The sequence below is a fragment of the Tupaia chinensis genome, unplaced genomic scaffold, assembly GCF_000334495.1.
Source record: "Tupaia chinensis unplaced genomic scaffold, TupChi_1.0 Scaffold000369_1, whole genome shotgun sequence".
NCBI classification, from domain to species: domain Eukaryota; kingdom Metazoa; phylum Chordata; class Mammalia; order Scandentia; family Tupaiidae; genus Tupaia; species Tupaia belangeri.
The window spans coordinates 1,081,632-1,107,665 of NW_006159866.1; the positions used below are offsets into that span (position 1 = coordinate 1,081,632).

The window sequence follows — 26,034 nt, forward strand, 5'->3', positions numbered from 1 at the left end:
AACCATAACCAATGAGTGCCAAATATGCAGACACTTCTTACTGAAAACCCTGTGGGTATTCATGCTCCTTCCATGGAGTGGCTTGAAAGTTCATATATATTCACCTCCAAAGTGAATACATACATATACATACACACACACACACATAGTTGGCTACAAGTACTCGTTTCTACCCCTAAACATAGGGAAAGGAGAAAATCACTTCTAGAAATAATGGTAACATTCATTTATTATCTTTGGCGTTGATGCAAGGAAGACAAAATTAAATACACCGTTGTACTTCCTGTCACAGAAATGTATTGACTTGAGGGCTTAAATAAAGGCCCATAGTCAAAGACCCATATTTCTATATTGTTTATAAAAACTGTTGTTTTTGATAAATTGCACATTAACGATAGAAGTAACATTAAAAAATTTATGTTGTCATAGGTTTATAAACTAAATGTGAAAATATTCATTATATTATCTTAATTATACATTGCTAGTCAATCTCAGTGACATTCTAAATAGACATTTGCCAATCCAAAAATACTGTACCAAGTTTATATATATTATTAGAATACATTATGCCATGACAGATCTCAACTACTGCCACTATTAAGTGGCATATAGAACAGAGAAATATAGTAGCTAGCCCATTATCTAGTCTCTGTTCTTTATTTTTTAAAAAACAGTTTTAAGAGTGCAAGGGGAAAAGCTATGTGCCCATCTCAAAATATTTCCCAGCTTTCAATGGAGATAGGAGCTATGTACCTGAATTCTGGTCAAGAAGCTATAGGTGAGGTTGTTTGGGGCTTAAGGAAAAGCTCCTTATACTATCCCTAACTGGACTGGTGTAAAATGTATTCATGTTGGAAAATTAACTTTTACAAGCTAAGTGATGTATAGTGATTGAATGTATAAAAGAAAGTTTAAAAAATAAAATACATTTTTAATAAAAGGATGACAGACTGGTTCAGACGTGCTGAAGAGTGATCTAACCCTTGTCCAGGTTCATGGAGGTAACCTCTAAGTCCTTAGAATTTCCTGAATGATAGGAGAGTTTTTATTATTTGTAGTGGGCCCTTCTAACCAACTCTACAGTTCATGTTAATGAGGCACTCACAAGGGGTACCTAGACAGTTTAAATTAATGAGAAGACTAAGAATAGGGGTTGACAAGCCACAAAGATAAACCATGTGATTGGAGGGTTGAGACTTTGAGACATGTGATATCAGATGAACTTCAAAAAAGGAAAGAAGGGGAGGAGGCTAGAGATTGAGTTCAACCAGGTAAGCAATATTCCAGTCATGCCCATGCAATGAGACCCTAATAAAAGCTCTGGACAACAAAGTTTAGAGGCATCTTTGGGTTCGTGATACTCCAAGTGTGCACCACTCCTGTAATGTGTCCTTGAGGATGACGCCAGAGGGCAACATGCCCCTGAGAATAAAGGAAGCTTCATGTTGGGAATTCTACTAGTCCCATATTCTGCTTTATGTGTCTCCTCCTTTGACTGGTTCTAATTTGTATTTCTTTTTCCTTTTTTTTTTTTTTTTTTTTAAGGTTTTTGCCATAGGATAAGTGTTCTCACCAGGGAGACAGAGAGAGAGAAAAAATGAAAAAATCATCCCCCAGGGAGGACGGCCATGCTGTAATACCTTCTCCTCTCAGGATTTTAGACAAGCATATACACACACCTGGCATGATTTTCAAGGTGTCAGGTCCAGGACTTGAACCAGGGCCAACCATGTGGGAGTCCAGCAACTTAACAACCATGCCACCTTCTGGCCCCTGATTTGTATTTATTTGCTATCCCCCCCCAAAAAAAATTATAAATACTACACTTTGCTGAGTTCTGTGAGTCATTCTAAAAAATATATTAAACCTAGGGACCAGCAGTTAGCATAATGGCTATGTCACTGGACTCCCATGTAGTCAACCACGGTTCAAGTCCTGGACCCGGTGGCTTAAACTCACACCAAACATATGTGCGCGTGCCCAAGATCCAGAGAGGAGAATGGAAGAGAAGGGATTGTGGCGTGGTCATCCCCCCTGGGGGGTGATTTCTCATTTTCTGTCTCTTCATCTCTCTCCGTCTTTCTGGCAAGCGCACGCGCCCTATAGCAAAAAAAAAAAAAAAGAAAAAAAAGAAAAGAAAACCAACTCTAAATATATAGATATAAATTAAACCTGAGGGAGTTTGTGGGACCCCCACATCTACAGCCAGCTGGTCTTAAATCTGGGTGACTCTGGAGACCCTAAACTTTCACCTGGTATCAGAAGTCCTACACAAACTAGCAGTCTCAAGGACTGTGCTCTTAACCCCTGGTGTGACTAAATGTGGGTAGCCTTTGTCTTTCCTCTCTTTTTTTCTAAGCATAAAGCTAAATGTAGAACAGCCATCTGTGACAAGGTGACAAACATATATGCCAAGTACATCAGACAGAGTTCAGTGAGGCAAAAAAGAATCTTTCAAAAAGGATTCTTGTAGGGACTAAAGTACTTAAATATTGGAAGAACTGGAAAAGCTAAACAGTGGAGATGCTGCTGCTAGCTTTTAGGTCTGCCGCCATAACTACTGTCCAGAGAATCAGGCAGTGTATGTTAACAGTCATGTCAGAAAACTGCAGGAAACAAGAACCACAGAATGAAGGCAAGTGGAATCATGACTAAGAATCAGGAACCAATCATGAAGCAACTGATCAAGAATAAATTCCCAGAGGCAGATGTAAAACCTTATAACTGAGGAAGAAGGAATCACAGGAGATTAAAAAAAAAAAAAAAAGCCTTATTCTGAGGAAGTGTCTTGCTTATAAAAAATCTCACTTATGAACTAAGATTTTTAAAATATATATGATATTGGGAACCAGCAGTTAGCATAATGGCTATGTTGCTGGACTCCCACGTAGTCGACCGCAGTTCGTGTCCCGGACCCGGTGGCTTAAAACTCATGCCGGGTACGTGTGCGTGTGTGCCCAAGATCCCGAGAGAAGAACAGAGGAGAAGGGACTGCGGCATGACCATCCCCCTGGGGGGTGACTTCTCGCTTTCTGTCTCTATGTCTCTCTCTGTCTGGCGAGCACACGCGCCCTATAGTGAAAATCTCTCAAAAAAAAAAAAAAAAGATATTACTATTATTTAAAAATCCATGATTTAGAGTAGCTGAAGAAATCAGGAAGTGAAAGTTAAAAGGAGACCCTAAAGTCAAAGCCGACACTTATCTTTACCTGCGCTCTAACACTAGCTACTTGAACATAAACCAAGTACACTGGAACCAAGGGCTCCCAACAGAATATGGATATGCAATTATTCACATCATTTAAATGTAAGGTGACATGAGTACAGAAGGCCATTGAATTCAAGTTAACTTTACTTTAAAATTGTACCAAGTAAGGAAACACTTGAAATATAAATATTTTCTAAGTTGGCAAATAGTTATTATAAAGTCACTTGAACTTTAAAAAAATTAAAGCAAAGGCATAAAGTGTGCATAGATGACTACATGCATTTTTTTTACCTCTATCCTGTAAGTATCCAGGAAAAAAAGACAGCATTGACTTCCTTTAATATTTTTAAGTTTGAAGCATTTATGACTTTGGAGGTATGAAAGACATAATTTGTTTAACATGATGTCCCATGAAAATAATTTGAAAAAGCTTCCTACCTTTGTGATGAGAATTCGGTATCTATCCAGCATTGCCTGGTTGTCATGGCAGCCTGCTAATAACTGCCATACCTCTGCTCTCAATGCTTCAGGGACACCACTCTTCACCAGAGTTGACAGCCCTTTCGGCCGTGCACCAAGGTTGTTGTGCCTGAGAAAATGAGAAAATAAACCATTCACACTCCCTTCCTCATTCCTGAACTGCCATTGCTATAGAAAGTATAGTTATTAGTTTATGTAATTATTGCATAGAAAAATACATCATGACTTTTCTGATGACCCAATATAAACCTGTGTCAAGAGAAAAATGGTGGGAGAGCTCAAACATAAGCTTTTTTTCTACACCCCATTAAGAGAGCCATGTTATTTCCCTTCAAGGAAATTTTTTTTCTTCTTCTCTTTTACCTTTTAAAATTATCCTATGAACTTATTTGTAATAATTAATATATTATTTATATATTTATAAGTAGTGTTTCAAAGCATTATCAGAACCATGTGCACCACTGGAGATGAATGTATGGCAAGTCAGCTAATGTAAATGGCTGGAGATGGAGTTTAGGAAGAGATGCTGACAATGGATCACAGGTCTATCATTACACTTCTTACTCTAAGGTCAAGTTGAATTGGGCCAAATGTCAAAATCAACCAGGGTTACAGGAGTCATGAGGAATATATACTTCAGTTTCTTGCAGCAACAACATTGCGACCCAAAGGTTCCCTGAAAAGCCTATCTCTTGCTTACCAAATATAGAATTCTTTGTTGCAGTATAAACTAAGCATACATAAAGATCTTTCATAAGATGGGTTTTCTAGTAATAAAAGTACACAGTTATACCTCTGGATTTGTCTTTCTGATTTGTTATAACTGCAAGCACTCCCTAAAGGAAGGATGTAGCTTTTCCTACAGTCACCAGAACCTATACAACTCTGTCTTGCAGGTGGAGCAATCCATACTCATAGCCTCACCCATGCTGAAGGTCAGAAGAAAGGCAGACAGACATCTCCGGTCCTAAAGTCATGTAGTAAGTATGCTATGATAGCCTCTGCCCACCTGGTCAAGAAACTGAATTATAGTCCCCAGTCTTGTGAGTATAATTCCACTCTTCACCTAGTTCCTGAGGAATCTGAAGTTATATTATATACCATTTTGCTCAGACTTTACTTGCGTGCACTGCTCCCTTCTGATCTCTTAAAGCTGACCATGGTATAATCATTGGTACTTCGAACCTGGTTTGACCTAACATCCCAAGCTCTGATTTCAAGGTTTAAGCCTTTAAAGTCATTAAGCCACGTATCTATTTCTCAAATAGGCCTCCCCCCAGCTTCTCTAGTTTATATATACCCTTCCACTTTCAAGGCCCCAGTTTTGGCATGCCCTTTCAAGTATGTTCCATGCTTTCGCTATATTGCCATAATCTGCACATTTTAGACAAAAGTATAACTTCAACAACTCAAACAAGCTCAAGTAAACTCATTCCATTTGTATTTTTAATCCATTATCAAATGTATACCCATTCTGCTTTCTTTCAACCTCTTTTAGCTACACTTTTGTGTTGCAGAAGTAGAGAACCTAAGGTGATAATATCAATGGGCTTCAGGCAAAATGACACAAAAGAAAAGTACAGCTTGTTTAATTTAACATGCTATCAGACTACTAAAGAACAGAGTTAAATCACTAAAAAACAAAAGCATGTTTCACAATAGTATCACAGTGGGCCAGCCCGTTAGCACAACAGTTAAGTACAGTGCACCTGGAGCTGGATCCCACGGCTGGCTATAATTCAAATCCTGGCTTTGTCAGCTAGAAAAACATAGCAGGCTGTGTGCATGCATGCTCAAAACCCTAACAGAATGTAAAAATTGAAATGGGATTGTGAAGTGACCATGCCCCATTGAGGGGAGGGCAAGTAGGGGAGTCCTTCTCTCCTTTTCTCTTTGACAAGCACATGTACCCCCCACAGCAATTAAAGGGGAAAAAAATATGGGGGCCAACAGGTGGTTAAGGGAACTGGACTCCCATATGGCCAACTGCAGCTCGAGTCCCAGACATGGCAGCTTGCTTCCTCACTTTCTCTCTCTTACTCTCTCACTCTGTTCCTCTCTGGTCAAATTAAAATAAATAAAGCTAAATAAATTAATTTTTAAAAAAGAAAATATGTAATAATACAGGCATTATTTCAAAAACACACAGATTATTTTGAAACCTGTTTATAAACATGCACAGGAAAATAATATGGAATAATATTCTCCAAAGTATCTGCATAATAGAATAAAGAGGGAAAGCACCCCTTTTATTTGCCTATGCTGTCTGAATATTTACCATGACCTTAAATAATTCCTCTATAACCATAAAATACAAAAAAGGTCATTTCAACTCTTAAATGTCAATTGTTTAAACAGATTTAAATTAAAATATGAGCCAACAGATGGCATGGATCCCACATGACCAATTGTACAGTTCAAGTCCCAGATCTGGCAGCTTGGACAAATGTTAGTGAGTGCACAAAATCCCGAAAGGGAATTGAAAGAAAAGGGATTGCAGCATGATCATCCCTCCAGGGTAGTGTTTTCTCACTTTGTCTGTCTGTCTGTCTGTCTCTGGCAAGTACACACATTCTATAGCAAAATTTTAAAAAATACATAGTTATAGGGACCAGCAGTTAGCGTAATGGCTATGTCGCTGGACTCCCACGTAGTCGACCGCGGTTCGAGTCCCGGGCCTGGTGGCTTAAACTCACGCCGGGCACATGTGCGTGCGTGCCCAAGATCCCGAGAGGAGAATGGAGGAGAAGGGATTGTGGCGTGGCCATCCCCCCTGGGGGGGTGATTTCCTGCTTTCTATCTCTCTGTCTCTGTCTGTCTGTCTGGCGAGCGCACGCACCCTATAGCAAAAACCTCTCCAAAAAAACCCAAAAATACATAGTTATATAACAATTATACTTTTATATACAAATATATATATAATTGTGGCTAATTTTTAAAAATACCATAGATAAAGATGCTCCACAAAATAAGTCAAGTAGAGGGACCAGCAGATAGCATAATGGCTACATTGCTGGACTCCCATGTAGTCAACCATGGTTCAAGTCTAGGACCTGGTAACTTAAATTCACACCAGGTGTATGTGCCTGAGTGCCCAAGATCTCAAGAGGAGAAGGGATTGAGGCATGGCCATCCCCCCATGGGAGGGGCTAATTTCTTGCTTTCTGTCTCTCTGTCCCTGTCTTTCTGGCAAACACACACACCCTATAGCAAAAACCTCTCTTAAAATTAAATAAATTAAAAATTAAAAAAAAAAAAAAAACACCCAGGCACTGGGGGACAGGAAGGGGGAAAAAAAAAAAAAAAACACCTAGGCACAGGGGGACAGGCAGCGGTGAGCAATAAAACATGATGCTCTGCAAGTCAATCACACGTGGAAACGTTCACAGTTCAAGAGACCTGAGTATGCTGGGCATATGTCTGCTCATGACCCAGGTTGGCTGAAGGCTGTGGGTAAATCTCAGTGTCAAGATGATGTTAAGGGGAATGAGCACCCTCTCCCTCACTTATGAAAGAAAGAAATAATTCTTTAAAAACTCTAGGCACTATTTATCTCATAGACTAACCCTGATAAAGAACTGGGTCACTCATAACATAGCTTGATTAGCAGCCTTAATTACTAGTTATCCTGGTAACAATATAACAATTATGTTTCATATGACACAATTAGTTAAGAGGTATTAACAGACACAAAGCTAAAGCTTCTACTATTTCTCTCTGACCAGAAACACCCAAGTTAAAAAGCAAGAGAGCAATATATAAAAATCATTATTGCTTTCTGTGTTTCTAATAAGAATATAACTACATATGGATATTGCTATGATACACTAACTGCAGCTATCAGGAACTTAAAAAAAGGTGGAGCCAGTAGATGGCACAGGAATTACATTGCTGGACGCCCACATGGCCGATCACAGTCCGAGTCCCAGATCTGGTGGCTTGAAACTCGGGTCAGGCACATGTGCATGTGTGCACAAGATCCTGGGAGGATAGTGGAGAAGGGATGGCAGCACGGCCATGCCCCCTAAAGATCCTGGGAGGATAGTGGGGAAGGGATTGCAGCATGGCCATGCCCCCTAAAGGTGTGGTTTCTCACTTTCCCTCTCAGTGTCTCTATCTCTCTCCAGAGAATACATGAACACTAAGGTGAAAATCTCTTAGAGAGAATACATGAACACTAAGGTGAAAATCTCTTAAAAAAAGAAAGAGGTAACTAGTTATGATACATGCTGAACCATGCCCTACAAATAAGATAGTTAATGCAGTTAGTTATTTGTCCCTTAAGTACAAGAATACAAGAAGTTGGTTGTTAAGCAATTTTGTCACTGTGCAAACATCACAAAGTATACTTATACAAACCTATAAGCACAGCCTGCTACATATCTCAGCTAAATGGTATATACTCTTATGCGCTTAGAGGTAGTCAGTTGTTGATTAAAATGTCCCTATATTGTACATGATTGCATTTAAAAAGTCACATATAGGGGCCAGCAGATGGCATAGTGGTTATGTTGCGAAACTCAGACATTGGCATAGTGGCTGTCCCTAAACTCCTACATGGCCAACTGCAGTTTGAATCTGAGACCCCTTGGCACACATGTGTGTGCATGCCCAAGATCCCCAGAGGAGAATGGAGGAGAAGGGATGGCTCATGCCTATGCCCACTAAGGGGTGACTTGTCACTTTCCCTCTCACTGTCTCTGTCTCTCTCCTGCAAGCACACGCACCATATGGCTAAAACTTCTTTTTAAAAAAAGTCACATATGGGACCAGCAGTTAGCGTAATGGCTATGTCGCTGAACTCCCATGTAGCTGACCACGGTTCAAGTCCCGGACCCAGTGGCTTAAACTCATGCCAGGCGCCCGGGGCGCGCGCGTGTGTGTGTGTGTGTGTGTGTGTCCAACAACCCGAGAGGAGAATGGAGGAGAAGAGATTGTGGTGTGGCCATCCCGCCAGGGGGTGATTTGTCGCTTTCTATCTCTGACTCTCTGTCTTTCTGGCAAGCGCATGCACCCTATAGCGAAAACCTCTCCCAAAAAAAAGAAAAAAAAAATCACAAATAAAGCAACTATGGGGAACCAGCAGTTAGCATAATGGCTGCTGGACTCCCACGTAGTCGACAGCGGTTAGTGTCTCGGACCCAGTGGCTTAGAACTCATGCCGGGCGCATGTGCATGCGTGCCCAAGATCCCGAGAGGAGAATGGAAGAGAAGGGATTGTGGCGTGACCATACCCCCTGGAGGTGATTTCTCGCTTTCTGTCTCTATGTCTCTCTCTGTCTGTCTGGCAAGCACACGCGCCCTGTAGCAAAAACCTCTAAAATAAATAAATAAATAAAGCAACTATTCATCTGTCATTTTGTATTCTGTAATGATATACAGTGAATGAATTTAAATAAATAAATTTAAAATAAAATTAATTAAAAATATAAAAAGCTGATTTTTATGCCTAAGGTTCTCAGTCAGCACTACCTTTTTCTAGCCTTTAAAATTTTTCAATAATTGAGGCCAACAGGTGGCATGAAGGTTAGGGCAGCTGGGTCTCACATGGCTGACTTTGCAGTTCAAATCTTGGACCTAAAGGTTTGAGAATCACACCAGATGTGTGTGCAGGAGTATCTAAGATCCCGAGCAGAGAATGGAGGAAAAGGAATTGTGGCTTATCCATTTCCACTTGGAGGAAAGGGGTTATTTCTCCCTCCTCCCGCCTGCCTATCTATCTATCTATCTATCTATCTATCTATCTATCTATCTATCTATCTATCTATCATCTATCTATCTATCTCTGTCTCTCTCCAGTGAGTATATGTGCCCTATGACAAACCTAAAATTAAAAAAAATTTTTTTTCAACAATTTTCCACCTTACCTTTTAGGTAAAACCAAAGGTAGTTATCTAAAAATCATTCTGCCCTATTCCTTTAAATCCTTAAATAATTTAAATCATCAGCAAGTGCTTATTCCCTCTTCCTTTAGTTTACTTGTCTTATACGTGTAGTTGTTTTTTATGCACCTTAACTGTAATCTCTTACAAGTTCTCCATTACTGAATTTTTCATACGGTCTGTCCTCAGCTTTCTTTTTCACAATATCCTTATTTTCCTGATAATTTCAAATTAGTATTAAATATCTTTCCTTTATATCTTTCTTATAGTATATTACATGAATTCTGATTGTATCCATAAAGGTTATGCTTTATTGTACTAGTCTTACCTAGCTATTTTATAATAAATTCTCAAAACACTTTCAACTATATTTTACTTAAAAGTTCACTGTGAATGCAGGGTATTTCCCATTTAAAAGAAGTTTCCCCAAAGTATAAAGTGAGGACGCTACACAACCAGTGGTTTGCCTAAATTAGTCACAAAATAATTTTTTTTAAGAGAGAGATTTTTGCTATAGGGCATGTGTACTTGCCCAAGAGAGAGACAGAGATACAGAAAGTGAGAAATCAACCCCCCCTCCCCAGAGAGGTTGACCACACAACGATCCCTTCTCCATTGTTCTCCTCTCAGGATTTTGGGCATGCATGCACACACATCTAGCATGAGTTTCGAGCTACCAGGTCTGGGACCCGAACCACAGTAGGCTAATGGGAATCTAGCAATACAACCATCCCACCATCTGCTGGTCCCCAAGATCTCATTAATGTCTACCTATTGTTCCTGAGTCTTTGAAAGTTTCTACATTAAAGAATATTAATGGGTAAAAAATAAATTCTGAAAGCAATTTAAAAATTTTACCAATCCACATCTTCAAGATGTAACTGCAATAATGATAAAAATAAAAGAAAAATATCTGAACTGTGAAAGATTCTTCAAGTTTTCTATTTGTTTTCTTTCTTTTTTATTTTTCTGTAGGGTATATGTGCTCACTGGAGAGAGAGAGAAAGAAGGAAAATGAGAAAGCATCCCCGCCAGAGGGGATGGCCACATTACAATCCCTTCTCCTCCATTCTCCTCTCAGGATTTTGGGTACACACACACATATGCATTCAGCATGTTTTTCAAGCCATCAGGCCCAGAAATGAACCACACAGCCACAAGGGTTTTAGCTGCCTTAAGTTACGCACTATGCCACTGAGTGGCCAATTCAGCAAGTTGTCTAAAGGTCTTATTATAATTCCAAAAGATATATTTCTTTGTGAATAAAATGTACACTGAATTTTAACTGAAAGACTCTTGCCAATCCCTTCTCCATTGTTCTCCTCTCAGGATTTTGGGCATGCATGCACACACATCTAGCATGAGTTTCGAGCTACCAGGTCTGGGACCCGAACCACAGTAGGCTAATGGGAATCTAGCAATACAACCATCCCACCATCTGCTGGTCCCCAAGATCTCATTAATGTCTACCTATTGTTCCTGAGTCTTTGAAAGTTTCTACATTAAAGAATATTAATGGGTAAAAAATAAATTCTGAAAGCAATTTAAAAATTTTACCAATCCACATCTTCAAGATGTAACTGCAATAATGATAAAAATAAAAGAAAAATATCTGAACTGTGAAAGATTCTTCAAGTTTTCTATTTGTTTTCTTTCTTTTTTATTTTTCTGTAGGGTATATGTGCTCACTGGAGAGAGAGAGAAAGAAGGAAAATGAGAAAGCATCCCCGCCAGAGGGGATGGCCACATTACAATCCCTTCTCCTCCATTCTCCTCTCAGGATTTTGGGTACATACACACATATGCATTCAGCATGTTTTTCAAGCCATCAGGCCCAGAAATGAACCACACAGCCACAAGGGTTTTAGCTGCCTTAAGTTACGCACTATGCCACTGAGTGGCCAATTCAGCAAGTTGTCTAAAGGTCTTATTATAATTCCAAAAGATATATTTCTTTGTGAATAAAATGTACACTGAATTTTAACTGAAAGACTCTTGCCAATTCTTCTTTAGAAGTCTTTCTTCATTGCGTTTCCTCCCCATATTTAAATCAATACTATCCACTGGAGCTCCTGAAAGAAGTATGGTTAGACCATAAAATCATGCCATCAGACCAAAGGTGAAGAGATGAGGAGGGTAAGCTGTTGGTGCCATCTTTTTTCTTGATTTATAAGTTACCCCTAATAAATATCTACCTCAAAATCCTGTGCGTTAAGAATGCCTAATTCAATTGGCCCAGATAGGTGGGTAAATGAGAATTAGGATAAGCTATTTCTCCTGTGCAATTATTTACCTACTGTTTCTCAGCTATAAATCCACCTTTCTTTGTTCTGCTAAATGATGCAAGAATTGAGAATCTATAAATTATGTATCCCAGACTCCCTTGCCAACTGGCTTACCGGTTAATGGTTAAGTTCTGCCGATGAGTAGTAACAGTCATGTGCAGTTGGAAAGTAGAAAAAAATAAGGGATTGCATTCCTAGCACCAGCTCTACCACAACCTTTGGGAAATACTAATACCAGCCAGACCCTTCAAGAAGTACCACCACCAAACGGGGAACCAGCAGTTAGCGTAATGGCTATGTCGCTCGACTCCCACGCAGTTGACCACGGTTTGCGTCCCGGGCCCGGTGGCTTAAAACTCACGCCGGGCGCGTGTGCGTGCGTGCCCAAGATCCCGAGAGGAGAATGGAGAAGGGACTGCGGCGTGACCATCCCCCTTGGGGGGTGATTTCTCGCTTTCTGTCTCTCTGTCTCTCTCTGTCTGTCTGGCGAGCGCACGTGCCCTATAGTGAAAACCTCTCCAAAAAAAAAAAAAGGAAAAAAAAACTAAGTACCATCACCAATTACATAGCGCTCTCCACTGGCTCAGAGGTCTAGCCACCTCTTCAGAAGTGAAGAACTAACCTCATGTCTCCTCCCTTGACAGTTCTATTAAACCTCAGAAGCTCTGAGTATCCTCAGAGGGTGAAGAAATCAGTTGTGCCATTCTCTTTGGAGGTTCCTGGTCTCTCTTTCTCTCTCTGTCTGTCTGGCGAGCGCACGTGCCCTATAGTGAAAACCCCTCCAAAAAAAAAAAAAGGAAAAAAAAACTAAGTACCATCACCAATTACATAGCGCTCTCCACTGGCTCAGAGGTCTAGCCACCTCTTCAGAAGTGAAGAACTAACCTCATGTCTCCTCCCTTGACAGTTCTATTAAACCTCAGAAGCTCTGAGTATCCTCAGAGGGTGAAGAAATCAGTTGTGCCATTCTCTTTGGAGGTTCCTGTACCAGCTCCTTAGGCCTTCAATGAGATTTTAGATTCTGGAACAATACTCCTTTCATTTAGTTCCTCCTATCCTAGAAATCGTAGCTGCTTCCTACTACCTGAGTCACTTTCTCCTCTTTCAGCCTCCACACACATTTCAAACCAATTATCCGCAAGAAAAGCCCTCTGAAAAACCATGGTTTCTGGCTGAAACAATCCTCTTCCTCTGACAATTTTTTCCCATTTTACCTCCTATTCCTCTCTGTTCCACATAAAATTCTCCCAACTTAGACCAGCCAGTGACATGGTGGTTAAGGTGGCTGAGATCCCACATAGCCAACTGTATAGTTCAAGTCCCACATGCAGTGACTTGAAAAACACAGAGTATGTGTGTGTGCATGCCTAAAATCCCAAGAAGAATGGAGTAGGTATTGCAGCATGGTCATCCTCCAGGGATGCTTTCTCATTAACCCCTTCTGCTCTCCTTCTCTCCAGCAAGTGCATGGATCCTACAGCAAAATTTAAAGAAAAAAAAGTCTCAGAACTATCTAAAAACAAACAAAACACTGTTCCTCTTAAAGTTACGTGGAAGAGAAAAAAATACATGAGATAAACGGGCCAGCAGGTGCCATGGGGGCTAAGGCACTGACTCTGACATGGTCAACCATGGTTATACTCCCCAGACCCAACAGCTTGAAAATCATGTGGGGGGGACCAGCAGTTAGAGTAATGGCTATGTCCCTGGACTCCCATGTAGTCGACCGCGGTTCGCGTCCCGGACCCGGTGACTTAAAACAAAAACTCACGGGAACCAGCAGTTAGCGTAATGGCTATGTCGCTGGACTCTCACGTAGTCGACCGCAGTTCACGTCCCGGACCCGGTGGCTTAAAACTCACGCCAGGTGCGTGTGCGTGTGTGCCCAAGATCCCGAGAGGAGAATGGAGGAGAAGGGACTGCGGCCTGACCAATTTCTCGCTTTCTGTCTCTCCGTCTCTCTCTGTCTAGCGAGCACACACACCCTATAGTGAAAAACCTCTCAAAAAAAAAAATAAAATAAAATAAAAACTCACACTGGGCGTGTGTGCGTGCGTGCCCAAGATCCCGAGAGGAGAATGGAGGAGAAGGGATTGTGGCGTGGCCATCCCCCCTGGGGGGTGATTTCTCACTTTCTGTCTCTCTGTCTCTGTCTGGCAAGCGCACGTGCCCTCTAGCAAAAAACTTCTTAAAAAACAAAAAAAAACAGAAAAACACAGAAAATCATGCGGGGAATGTGTGTGCGTGCCCAAAGTCCCCAGAGGAGAAGGGAGAAGAAGGAACTGCGGCATAGCCATTCCCCCTGGGGAGTGATTTCTCAATTTCCCTCTTTCTGCATCTCTCTGTCTCTCTCCTCTCAGTGACCACATATGCTCTATGCCAAAAATCTAGAGAAATAAGTTAGATAGGTAGACAGTGCTTTAAAATGAATAAATTAGCTTCTAGGAAGTAACAGAGGGGAAAACTGTGTAGGATTATGGAAACGGACAAAAGAGAATCCTGAACATCATTACAATGGAATGCTGGAGCATCTGGGCATAATCAGATAGCACAAGGAAGTATGCCCTTACTGCATTTATTGTGAACTTAGATCGTTTTTGTTTTTTGTTGTTTTTTGTTTTGTATTGTGAGAGGGCACATGTGCTCACCAGAGTAAGAGAAAGAGGGAGAGCGGAAAAGCATCCTCCAGTGGGGCATGGTCACATCCAATACTTTCTCCTCCAACTCGCCCTCCTGTAGAGAATTTTGGGTGCACACAAGCAGACATGCTTTTCAAGCCACTAAGCCTGGGATGTGAAGTACACAGTCAGGCTTATGGGATCTGGCTCCCTTAGCCAATAGACCATGGAGCCACCCATCTAGTTTACAATTCTCAACAGACAGGATACAAATAGAAAATTGATTAGCAATGCAAATGTTTTCCACCCATATCCATGCAAATATGCAAATAAGCTGTTCATAGCCTGCAAATAAGTGGTCAAGTAAAGAACATTAACTTCTAAATCAAATCCTCACTTTGATTGGTTCTAATGTCTTATCGGTCGTCTATTAGTGAGTTAAAAATTATCTGAGAGATGTTCATTTTATATTTGTATGCATAAGGAATAAATATAAGAATTTTTCTTTGCTTAATAAAGGAGATGAAGCTAGTCCTCCTTTCTCTTTGAGTGTCCTTTAATAACACAGGTTTGGGTCCAGCAGGTGGCATGGTGATTAACATACTGGAATCCCTCAGAGCCGACAGTGGTTCAAGTCACATCAGGCACATGTATGTGCATGCCCAAAATTTCAAGAGAACAGAGGAGAAGGGACTGCAGCACAGCCATACTCCCTGGGGGTGATTTCTCACTTTCCCTCTTTCTGTCTCTTTCTGTCTCTCTTCAGGGAGAGCATGTGCCCTATTGCAAAAAACTATATTAAAAACAAAACAAAACAAAACACAGTAATAGGTTTGATGCTTCAGTCAAAATTCAATAAATCTGGGACCAGTAGATGGCATAATCATTACATTGCTAGATTCCCATGACAGTGGTTTAAGCCCCAGATCCGGTGGCTTAAAACTCACGCAGGGTGCATGTGCGTGCATGCCCAAGATCCCAAGAGAAGAATGGACTGCAGTATGGCCATCCTCCCGGAAAGTGATTTCTCACTCTCTGTCTCTCTCTGTCTCTCCAGTGAGCACACTCACCCTACAGCAAATATCTCTCATTAAAAAAAAAAATTGATAAATCTAATCCAGATTACTATGAGAATAAATGAGCCTTCCCATCCATGGAACTGAAAGTACAACCTAAATTATAATTTCGGAGTCTCGTAGGATATGTACAGAATGAACAACATTTATCTCTTAAGAAGATAAAAGAAGTTTTAATTACTCCTCCTACTTTACTGTAAAATATGATTTAATAGATTTGTCTCTTGACTACATGCATGAATGCAATATGATATGCATACTAAAGAATCAATCACATTTTCAAGGTTTCTCCTGATATGGAGAAGTCCTCTGTTGGCAGAATATTTTTATTACATCAACATGTAATAGCAATGATGACCTTTTTTAAAGATTACTTGTTAAGCTAGCTGGTGGTATGGTAGTTAAGGTGGCTGAATTCCACATGGATGACTATGCAGTTTGAGTCCTGGACCCAGAAGCTTGGAAACATGCCAGGCAGGGGCCAGCAGATGGAGTACTGGTTATGTTGCTGAAGTTCCACATGGCCAATCATGGTTCAAGTCCCACACCAGGAGGCTTGACATGCACACCAGCCACATGTGCATGCATGCCTAAGATACCGGGAGGAAAATGGAGAAGAGACTGTGGGATGGCCATGCACCCTAGGGGGTAATTTTTCACTTTCCCTTTCTCTGTCTCTCTCTTTTCTCTCTCTGGTGAGTGCATGAGTCCTAAGCACCCCCCTCCCCCCAAAAAAAAGAAAAAGAAAAAAGAAAGAAAAACATGCCAGGCACATATGTATATGTGCCCAAATTCTCAAAAGGATGGAGAAAAAGGGATTGTGGTGTGACCATACCCCATTCTGAAGGGTGTACTTTCTCACTTTTCCTTCCACCTCTCTCTCTTACTATCTCTCTCTCTCTCTCTCTCCCTATCTCTCTCCTCTCTCTGGCAGGCAACCTCTAGCAAAAATAATAATAATAATTCTTACCATATATACAGAATACTTATTATAATAAACAGAGTATTTATTTTTGTAGTTTCAGATAAAATACTCCAAAATGTAAAGTGATAGCTTTAGTCAGAATGAGTAAACTAGGCTGAGTTATAGTTTATGATCAGTGGTGAAATAAATAATTCTGAGTTCTATAGCCCCTTTGGTGATAAATGACTTAGTAAAGAAAGAAACTGTAACCATTTAATATAGCCTATATATATGGCAATAGAGCCTAAAATGGATAGCTCTGAACAATGTTATTTCTCAGGAGAATAATAGGGCAAATATATCTTCCAAATGTAAGTTAAATAAGACTATTTTGGGGGAACAGCCAGCCAATCATAAAGAACATCTATGACTTACATTTTAATGTTTCTGTTTTTATGTCCATTAAGACTTTAACAAGGTAGATTTTAATACTGCTCTTTTAAAAACTATTTAACATAGATTTCAATTAATGTAACAAATTAATGCTAACTATGTAAATACCATTTTCAGTACAAAAATAAATTTTTACCATCTTCCCAGCAATTCTCCCCAAGAATATAAGATCTTCTCAGGACAATCCTTAGACACATCACCTGTTCCACTTGAGAGTTCATTATCACTCTCTGCAGAAGAAACACAAAAACAAAAACAACATTTATATTACGTATTACAGTAGATATTTATACACACAACTATGTGTCTAATAAAACAAACAGTACTTCTTATTTTACAACATCCATTGCAAATTAATAGTAATAATTTCATTAATGTAATTTATCTTTATTGTCTAGGTAAATATTTCCTAAGCATAAACTTTTTATGAAAATTTTCATTCACAGTTTAAATAGTATATAATTGAAAATACCTATATCCAAAAAGAGTACCATTTAAAAGCTAATGATAACACAACTAGAAATTTCTATGTGGTATTCTATTCACCAGATTAATAGTCTCATAGTAACATTGGGTTGTTGGAAAAGTCATTACAAGGACCAGCAGTTAGTATAATGGCTATGTCGCTGAACTCCCATGTAGTCAACCAGGGTTCGAGTCCCGGACCCGGTGGCTTAAACACGCCGGGCGTGTGTGCATGCATGCCCAAGATCTGGAGAGGACAATGGAGGAGAAGGGATTATGGCGTGGCCATCCCCCCTGGAGGGGGGGTGATTTCTCGCTTTCTATCTCTCTGTCTCTCTCTGTCTTTCTGGTCAGCACACGTGCCCTGTAGCGAAAACCTCTCAAAAAAAAAAAAAAAAAAGTCATTACATATTTTTTCTATGTTTTCTATGCAAAAGTGTGCTATGACATGACTTTTCCAACAACCCAATATTAGTGAAATCAGTAAATATAAAAATTAAAGATCAAATATAAATACTAAAATATAACCTGAGAAACATATAGCTCACGATATGAACACACAAACAACCAGTAATCTAAAATAAATGTTTTAGGTTTTAAAAATTAATTCATTAAAAATACTTTCGACAAAACAAAAAACTGCTTTGTCTTTATTTATTTATTTATTTATTTATTTACATTAATTCACTGTACATCATGACAACATACAAAATGAGATTTTCCATCCAGAGTACACTGTATATAGGCTCAATCAAGCACATCAGCATACGTGTTAACGTCAACAAATAATTTTCCATTTCTTGTTTCCTCTATGTTTTGCTTTTTTCCCCTCATCCTTGATTCCCTATCTCTCACCCTCTGCCATCTCCCACTCTCCTCCCACACTTTCTCTGGTATCTATGTTTGCTTTCTATACTGTTTTTGCCCACATTTTTTTGAGTTACTACCCTAAGCATCGTCACAGCATACAAAATGTGATTTCTCATGCAGAATATACTGCACAGTGGTTTAATCATGCATATTATTATCACAAATCTTCATTTCTAGTATCTAGAAATATTTTTTTAACCCTATTTCTGACCCTCTGTCCTTTCCCACCTTCTTCTCACACTATCTCTGGAGTCTAAAATTGTCTTCCATTCCTTTCCTACCTACATTGTATTGATAACACAATTTCTTAAATAATCTAACTACTTTCAATAGCAAATTCTTTTAAATGGCAACTTTATAAAACATCCCAAAACAAAAAGTAATAGTTTTAGAAAGAAGAAGATAGACTGGTTTTACACTTTACAATCAGTGGTAAAAATAACTAATTCTAAATTCTAAAAACCTTTTAAGCAGTAATAGAGGTAGAAGATGAAACAAAAATGTAATAGACACATTTTACCTACTTTTAAAAAGCCTACTGACACATTACTATCTAAGAAAAAGCTAGAGAAGTATTGTCTGAATAAAATGAGTATGCTAAAAATCCATCTGCCAGATGACAAGTTCCAAGGTTTTATCAACACTGTTATAGTACAATAAGGATTGGCATTTAGCGGGTTCTGCAGGGATCTGCGTTAAGAACAGTACTACTTAGCATACTGCAAAATTCTATGATCTAAGTTTAAACTAATTCATATCTGGGGATATATACATCATCGAAAAGCATTTATGTAATAAATAAATGTTTATTTGGCCCAGTTCAAATATTTAGTCATAGTCACATGAAAAGATTTGATCACTTATTTAGTAAAATATAACCAAGTCACATGCATGAGTACAAATGCTTCCTCATCTTTAGAACAATACTGGATAAACAAGAATTATCAAGACCATTTTATTCAAAAAGTGAACACTATTCTAGAAATTGGAATGAAAACAAAAAGAGGACACGCTAGCATGACTGTTCTGGAAATAACTCACATAAAGCAACTCTATGAAACTTACAAGTTCATCATGAAAATACTAACAATAAGATTTTTTTAAAAAAGCTAAAGCAGGCCCAGCTACCGTGACTTGGTCTCGCACTAAGTTGGAGCCTAAGGAAAGGCCCAGAGTTCAGATGTCAGATCCACCTGAACATACCAGGCACACTGGAACTTCAGAAAAGTGAGACCGTGAGACCGTGTAAGGGCTATCTGTTTCTCTCTCTCTCTGTTTCTCTTTCTCTCTCTCCTCGTTGTGAAAAAAAAAAGTTAATCAATTAAAAGAAAATAAAAGCTAAAGCAAATAAAACATTACTAAGTATTAGAGGAATAACAGGAAACAGAAACAACTAAAGCTTTAATATAATATCCTCTTTGTTTGTTTTTGAGAGGTTTTTTTTTTGCTATAGGGCGCGTGCGCTCGCCAGACAGAGACAGACAGAGAGACAGAAAGCGAGAAATCCTCCCCCAGGGGAGATGGCACGCCACAATCCCTTCTCCTCCATTCTCCTCTCAGGATCTTGGGCACGCACACACACGCACCCGGCGTGAGTTTAAGCCACCAGGTCCGGGACTCGAACCTCGGTCGACTACATGGGAGTCTAGCGACATAGCGATTACGCTAACTGCTGGTCCCCCTTTCTTTCTCCCTGGTGGTCCCGCTTTTGTTTCTTTTTTTTTTTTTTTTTTTTTTTTTATGAGATCTTTGCTATAGGGCATGTGTGCTTGCTGGAGAGACAGAGAGAGAAGGATAGAAAATGAAAAATCACCCCAGGGGAATGGCAACACTGCAATCCCCTCTCCTCCATTCTCCTCTTGGGATCTTGGGCATGCACGCACATGCCTGGCATTAGTTTTAAGCTGCAGGTCCAGAACTTGAACCACAGTTGACAACGTGGGAGTCCAGCAATGTAACCATTACACACACTGCTGGTCCCAGTATTATATCCTAAAGAACTATCTTATATATGTCTCTTGTAATCCTTACAATTTTTGATCTATCAATAAACTGAGGCACTTTTAAAAGCAAAAGGTGACTATTAAAAATTACACTGTGGGGGCCAGCATGTGGTGTGGTGGTTAAGGATATGGACTACCACATGGCTGACCGTGGTTCAAGTACTAGACCTGATGGCGTAAATATCACTATAGGCACATGTGCATCTGTACTCAGGATATTGTAAGAAGAGACTGAAGTATGGCTGAACATCCTGGAAGTTGATTTCTCACTTCCCCTCTCTTTGTCTGTCTCTGGGGAACACACATGCCCTATGGCAAAAACCTAAATACATACATACACACACATACACGCACGCACATACACATAAACTCTGGGGGGCCAGTGTGTGGCATAGTGGTTAAAGTGACTGGACCCCACATGGCTGACTACAGGGTTCAAAGCCCAAATCCAGGAGCATACATACCTTATAGCAAAAACCTTAAAAAATTAAGAAATAAATAAAGAATAATCCAACAGATAACTGGGCCAAAAAATAGTACTTGCCACAATGTATAAAATACAACTAGCCAATAAAGATGTTAATGAAAGAAGACTCACTTCATTAAAAATTTGTATGGACATGTCTGTTGTTTTTTTTGGGGGAAAGATTTTTGCTGTAAGGCATATACACTCACTGGAGAGACAGAAAGAGAGAGAGACAGAAATCATCTCCTAGGAAGGATAGCCACACCACAATTCCTTCTCCTCCATTCTCCTCTAGGGATTTTGGGTATGCATGCATGTACACATACCCAGTTTGAGTTTCAAGCCACTGGGTCTGGGACTCAAACCGCGATCAACCATGTGGGAGGTCTAGCACCTCAACTACCGTGCCACCAACTGGCCCCTATTTATTTATTTTATTTGCCACAGGTGCATGTGCTTGCCAGAGAGAGAGAAAGAGAGATGGAAAGACAGAGCGTGGGAGAGGGAAAGACCACCTCCAATGGGTTTGGTCATATACAGTTCCTTCTCTTTCACTTCTATATACTCTTGGGATTTAGGGCATGCATGCCCATGTGCTTGGTGTGTTTTGCAAGCTACTGGATCTGGGATTTAAACCCCATAGTGGGCCATGTATGATCTGGCTCCCTTAACCACTAGGTTATGTGACCTGACACACACACACACACACACACACACACACACATATATATATATATATATATAATTTTTTTTTTTTTTTTTTGAGAGAGAGGGGGTTAAAAAAAAAATGTGAGCGCGCCAGAAAGAAACAGAAAGACAGAGAGACAGAAAGCGAGAAATCACCCCCCAGGCGGACGGCCACGCTGCAATCCCTTCTCCTCCATTCTCCTCTTAGGATCTTGGGCACGCACACACGTGAGTTTAAGCCACCAGGTCCAGGACTCAAACCACGGTTGGTTACATGGGAGTTCAGAGACATAGCCATTATGCCAACTGCTGGTCCCATGTAACCTGATTTTTAAATACAAAATAAAGCAATGAACATACAGGAGTCCCCACAGTCCATAGTTTCATTTTCTACAGTTTCAGTCACCTACAGTCAACCACAGTCCAAAAATATTAAGTGGAAAATTTCAGAAAAAAAAACAATTCTTAACTATTAAATTATGAGTAGCACAATGAAATCTCACATCCTACTCTGTCCAATCCAAGACATCCCTTTCTCCAGAGTCTCCACACTGCATGCACTACCCACCCATTAGACTCTGAGGAGCTGTCCAAGTTATCTAATCAACTGTTACAGTATCATAGTGCTTGGTTCACGTAACCTCTACTTAATAATGGCCTAAAGTACAAGAACAGTGATGCTGACAATTCAGAGATGCCAATGAGTAGATGTAAAGTGTTCCCTTAAGTAAAATGGCTGAAGTGTTCAACTAACAAAAGGGAAAAAAATTTGCTGAGGTTGCTGAGAGCTACAGTAAATAAGATATTTTGAGATAGAGAGACCCTATCTACATAATTTTCACTATAGCATATTATAATTGTATTTTGTCATTAATACCAACTATTCATAATTTCTTACTATGTCCAATTAATAAATTAATTTTTATCAAAGTAATGTAAACATAGAGGAGAAAGCATATATAAGGTTTGTACTATTAGCAGTTTTAGCCATCCCCTGGGGGTCTTGGAATGTATCTCTTGTGGAGAAGGGGGCACTATTGTATTTACCAGTTGAATTGGCAGAATATATACACTGATAATATCAAATATTCCTAACAGGCAAGAAAGTTAATGTTTGAATCAGAGCAATCTGAGATTAATATACTATTTGATCCAGCAACTCTGCTCCTAGAACTATATCTTCTAGAAACACATACTCCAAAGAGGTATATGTAAAGGAATTTTCACTGTATCTCTGCTTATTACAACAAAAAACTGAAAAATATCAGAAATTCATTCATAGAAGTTTTACTAACTATATGGATTATCTATTTAAGAGAATACTTGATAGTATTTAAAAGAATGGAACAAATCTGCATATGTTAACATTAAAACCATCCAAAATGTATTAGTTTGTGATAAAAAGCAAGAAACCAAAGAATAATGTTTAAGGTTTTTATTTCAGTAAATAACAGCACTAAGTGATTATACAGACCTTTACGAAAGCTTTAAGAATACGTACCAAACTAGTAACAGCAGTTATATTTCAGCAGCTAACAATGTCTTACCACACGGTATGTACTATATAAATATTTAGGGAACACATCTTTCACTTTCAAGTTTTTTAAGTACTTCTGAAATATGTGTGTGTGTGTGTGTGTGCACGTGTGTATTTACAGTAAGGATGCACACTGATAATAAGCATGGGAAAAGAATTTTTACCTTTTGAATAAACCCTATTGCTATATGAAACAAAAACCTATGTTATTATAAACTCCTACTAATGAGCCATAAACTCACTACCAAAAATAACACTATCTTCCTGACAATAACACCTGTAAAGCCTAGATTAGCAGAGGAGAACTGTAAGAAGAAAGAAAATGAGCACAATTACAATAAAACAGATCCCTGAGAGGTAATTAAAGAAAAGACAAGTTAGGTGTCAAATATCTGGTGGAATAAGAGGACTTAGCCAAGAAGGATAGGAATCCCAGGCTTTATTCAAATGTCCTCCTTTTTGTTTTAAATCAATATTCCAACATATATCTCTACCACAATACCAGTAAGATCTTTGTGAAAACATGTCTGTTTTCATTATGTATTCATGTATTTGCTACCTATACTATCCATGTCTTTTTCCCTCTCCTGGAATTCAAACCAAGCTCCTTCTTTGTGTGTGAGGACTATGAGTTATTTGTCTTTTTATAGTAGTCTTCAGTGTATAACAACACTTAAATGTCAAAGTTTGAAGATGTTAAGAGAGGGAGTTAAAGGAAATCATGGCTAATAGTCTCAACTTCATCTGAGATATTTAATGTTAGAAGAGCTCTCCAAGAGACTATGCTTAACTTAGGGAGTAGGGTTTGGTAGAGACTACTCTAATATACCCAACTTTCATTCCTTTTCATGAACATTTTCCTCATCTATTTCAGTTTCTCTGCAGTTTACTGGTCTCCTTCAAAAAAAACCAAGCTGTACAGAATACTATTCCAGATACTATCAGACTCAGAGTTAGAATTACTAGTTTCTCCAATCTAAACATGTGTAAAATGGAAATCACATAGTGTCATAAAAACTAAATAAAAAATGTGTGAACTATTGAACATGGAGCTTAGAGCATGGTAACATTCAAGAGTTAGCTATCATTTTTATTATTATTTATTATTATTGTTTATTGTTACTAAGTCCTCAGTTTTCGGCCTATCACTTCAAAGAAACTAGAAAGTATTCCGAGTGTTCCCTCTCATTATCCTCTGATTTTTTTTTTTTTAACATAGAGGGTAGTAGCCAATTGTGCAACACCAAAAGAAGATACAAATGATGTAAATTTTTAGATCAAACAAAATAAATATGCACAATACTTCAATCAAACAAATTTAAGGGCTCTTAACTTTGTCACTTCTTCCTTTGAAAAATAACTGTATTTTTATTAGCAGTGTTTTTCATCCTAATCATAAAAGAAAATATTCAGAACTGGTATTGACTGACATTATGAAAGAAACATACTTTTTTTTTTTTCCAAATATTTAAAAATAAATTTCAGAAGCCAGATAGTGGTACAGTGGTAAAACATGCTCAGAACCAGCAGGTGGCATAATAGTTAAGACACTGGACTCTCATGTGGTTAACCACAGTTCAAGTCCCAGACCCAGTGGATTGAAACTCATGCTGGGCATGTGTGCATGTGTGCTTGTCCAAAATCCTGAGAGGAGAATAGTCATCCCCCCAGGGGGTGAGTTCTCACTTTATGTCTCTATGCCTCTCCAATAAGCACATAGGCCCTATAGCAAAAATCTCTTACAAAACAAAACTAAAAAAATGCTGCTCTGTGAGGCTATTCCATACAAGGTGCTGCATTTATGTCACAGATCTTCCTGAATATGCCAGGCATATGTGTGCTCATCATATGGGGCTAGCTAAACTTGGGGGTGCATCATGGCATCAGGACCCTGCTGGAGGTGCTTTCACTGTATCTCTCTCACTCATGAAAAAATAATTAAAATAAACAGGAAGAAAAGTGAGCAGACAGGCAGAAAGGAAAAACTAAGGGCCAACAAGTATAAAATCTCATTTTTATCTTTTTTAACTGAAGGATTACTCATAAAATAAAAAGCTAAAAAGTAAATGCAAATAAAATGTGACTAGAGGCCAGTAGATGGCACAGTAGTTAAGGCACTGAACTCCCACATAGCCAACCATGGGTCAAGCCTCAGACCTGGCAGCTTGAAAACCACATTTCTTTTTTTTTAAAGAATTATTTTATTAACTTTATTTATTTATTTACTTATAATTTGGCCAGAGAGGGACAGAGTGAAGAGAGACAGACAGAAAGTGAGAAAGCAAGTCACCAGGTCTCTGGTACTCGAACTGCAGTCGATCATATGGGACTCCAGCACCCTTAACCTCCACACTACCTGCCAGCACCAATATCTCTCATTTCTTAGGTTACAGTCAGAATATCCTTGTTCTACACAGAAGCTGATATACAGGCATAAATCACTGAAGTTAACACAAAAGATCATCTTTAATTTCTCAAACATTATAACACTTCCCACCTTCAAAGTGATTATAGACAGAAGATTCCAGATAAAGACCACAGCTTGAATGATTTCTTTCCCAACTCATAATCTTCACTGTCTTTTAAAATCTAATTACAAGTTTCTAATTAATAATCTTTGTAGTTTCTAAGTGTAAGTGATTAATAAAGATGTACAATTAATCACTGAAAGCTGTTAGCGATACTGAGGAGAACTAAGGTAGCCAATAAATACCTGAAAGACAATTAACAATAGTAAGTAAACTGTTTTATTAAGCATGAGGTTAATATATGGTTATCAGAGTTAGCAGGTGGCATGGTGGTTAAGGGTGCTGGACTCCCACATGGCTGACCACAGTTCAAGTCCCAGACCTGACAGCTTGCCTTCTCTCTCTCTCTCTCTTTCTCTCTCTCAACCTGTCCCTCTCTAGTCAAATTAAAATAAAGTTAAATAAAATAATTCTTTAAAAATATATATTGTTTTCTCTCTCTCTCTTTTTTTTTTTTGGAGAGGTTTTTGCTATAGAGTGTGTGTACTCACTAGAGAGAGAGAGACAGAGAGACAGAAAGCAAGAAATCATTCCCCAGGGGGGATGGCCATGCTGCAATCCCTTCTCCTCCA

The 26,034-nt window shown here is 39.0% G+C and overlaps 1 protein-coding gene across 3 annotated transcripts in view; it reads right to left on the reverse strand.

Annotated features, from left to right (window-relative positions):
* Positions 1–26,034, reverse strand: part of RABGAP1L (RAB GTPase activating protein 1 like) — a 762,391-nt gene that overhangs the window by 597,871 nt on the left and 138,486 nt on the right. For all 3 annotated transcript variants that reach the window (XM_006153335.3, XM_027773764.1, XM_027773765.1), the window contains 2 exons: positions 17,043–17,136; positions 3,647–3,797 (listed from right to left, as the gene is read on the reverse strand). In XM_006153335.3, the coding sequence (XP_006153397.1) occupies positions 3,647–3,797; positions 17,043–17,136 (245 nt within the window). The remainder of the gene's footprint in view (positions 1–3,646; positions 3,798–17,042; positions 17,137–26,034) is intronic.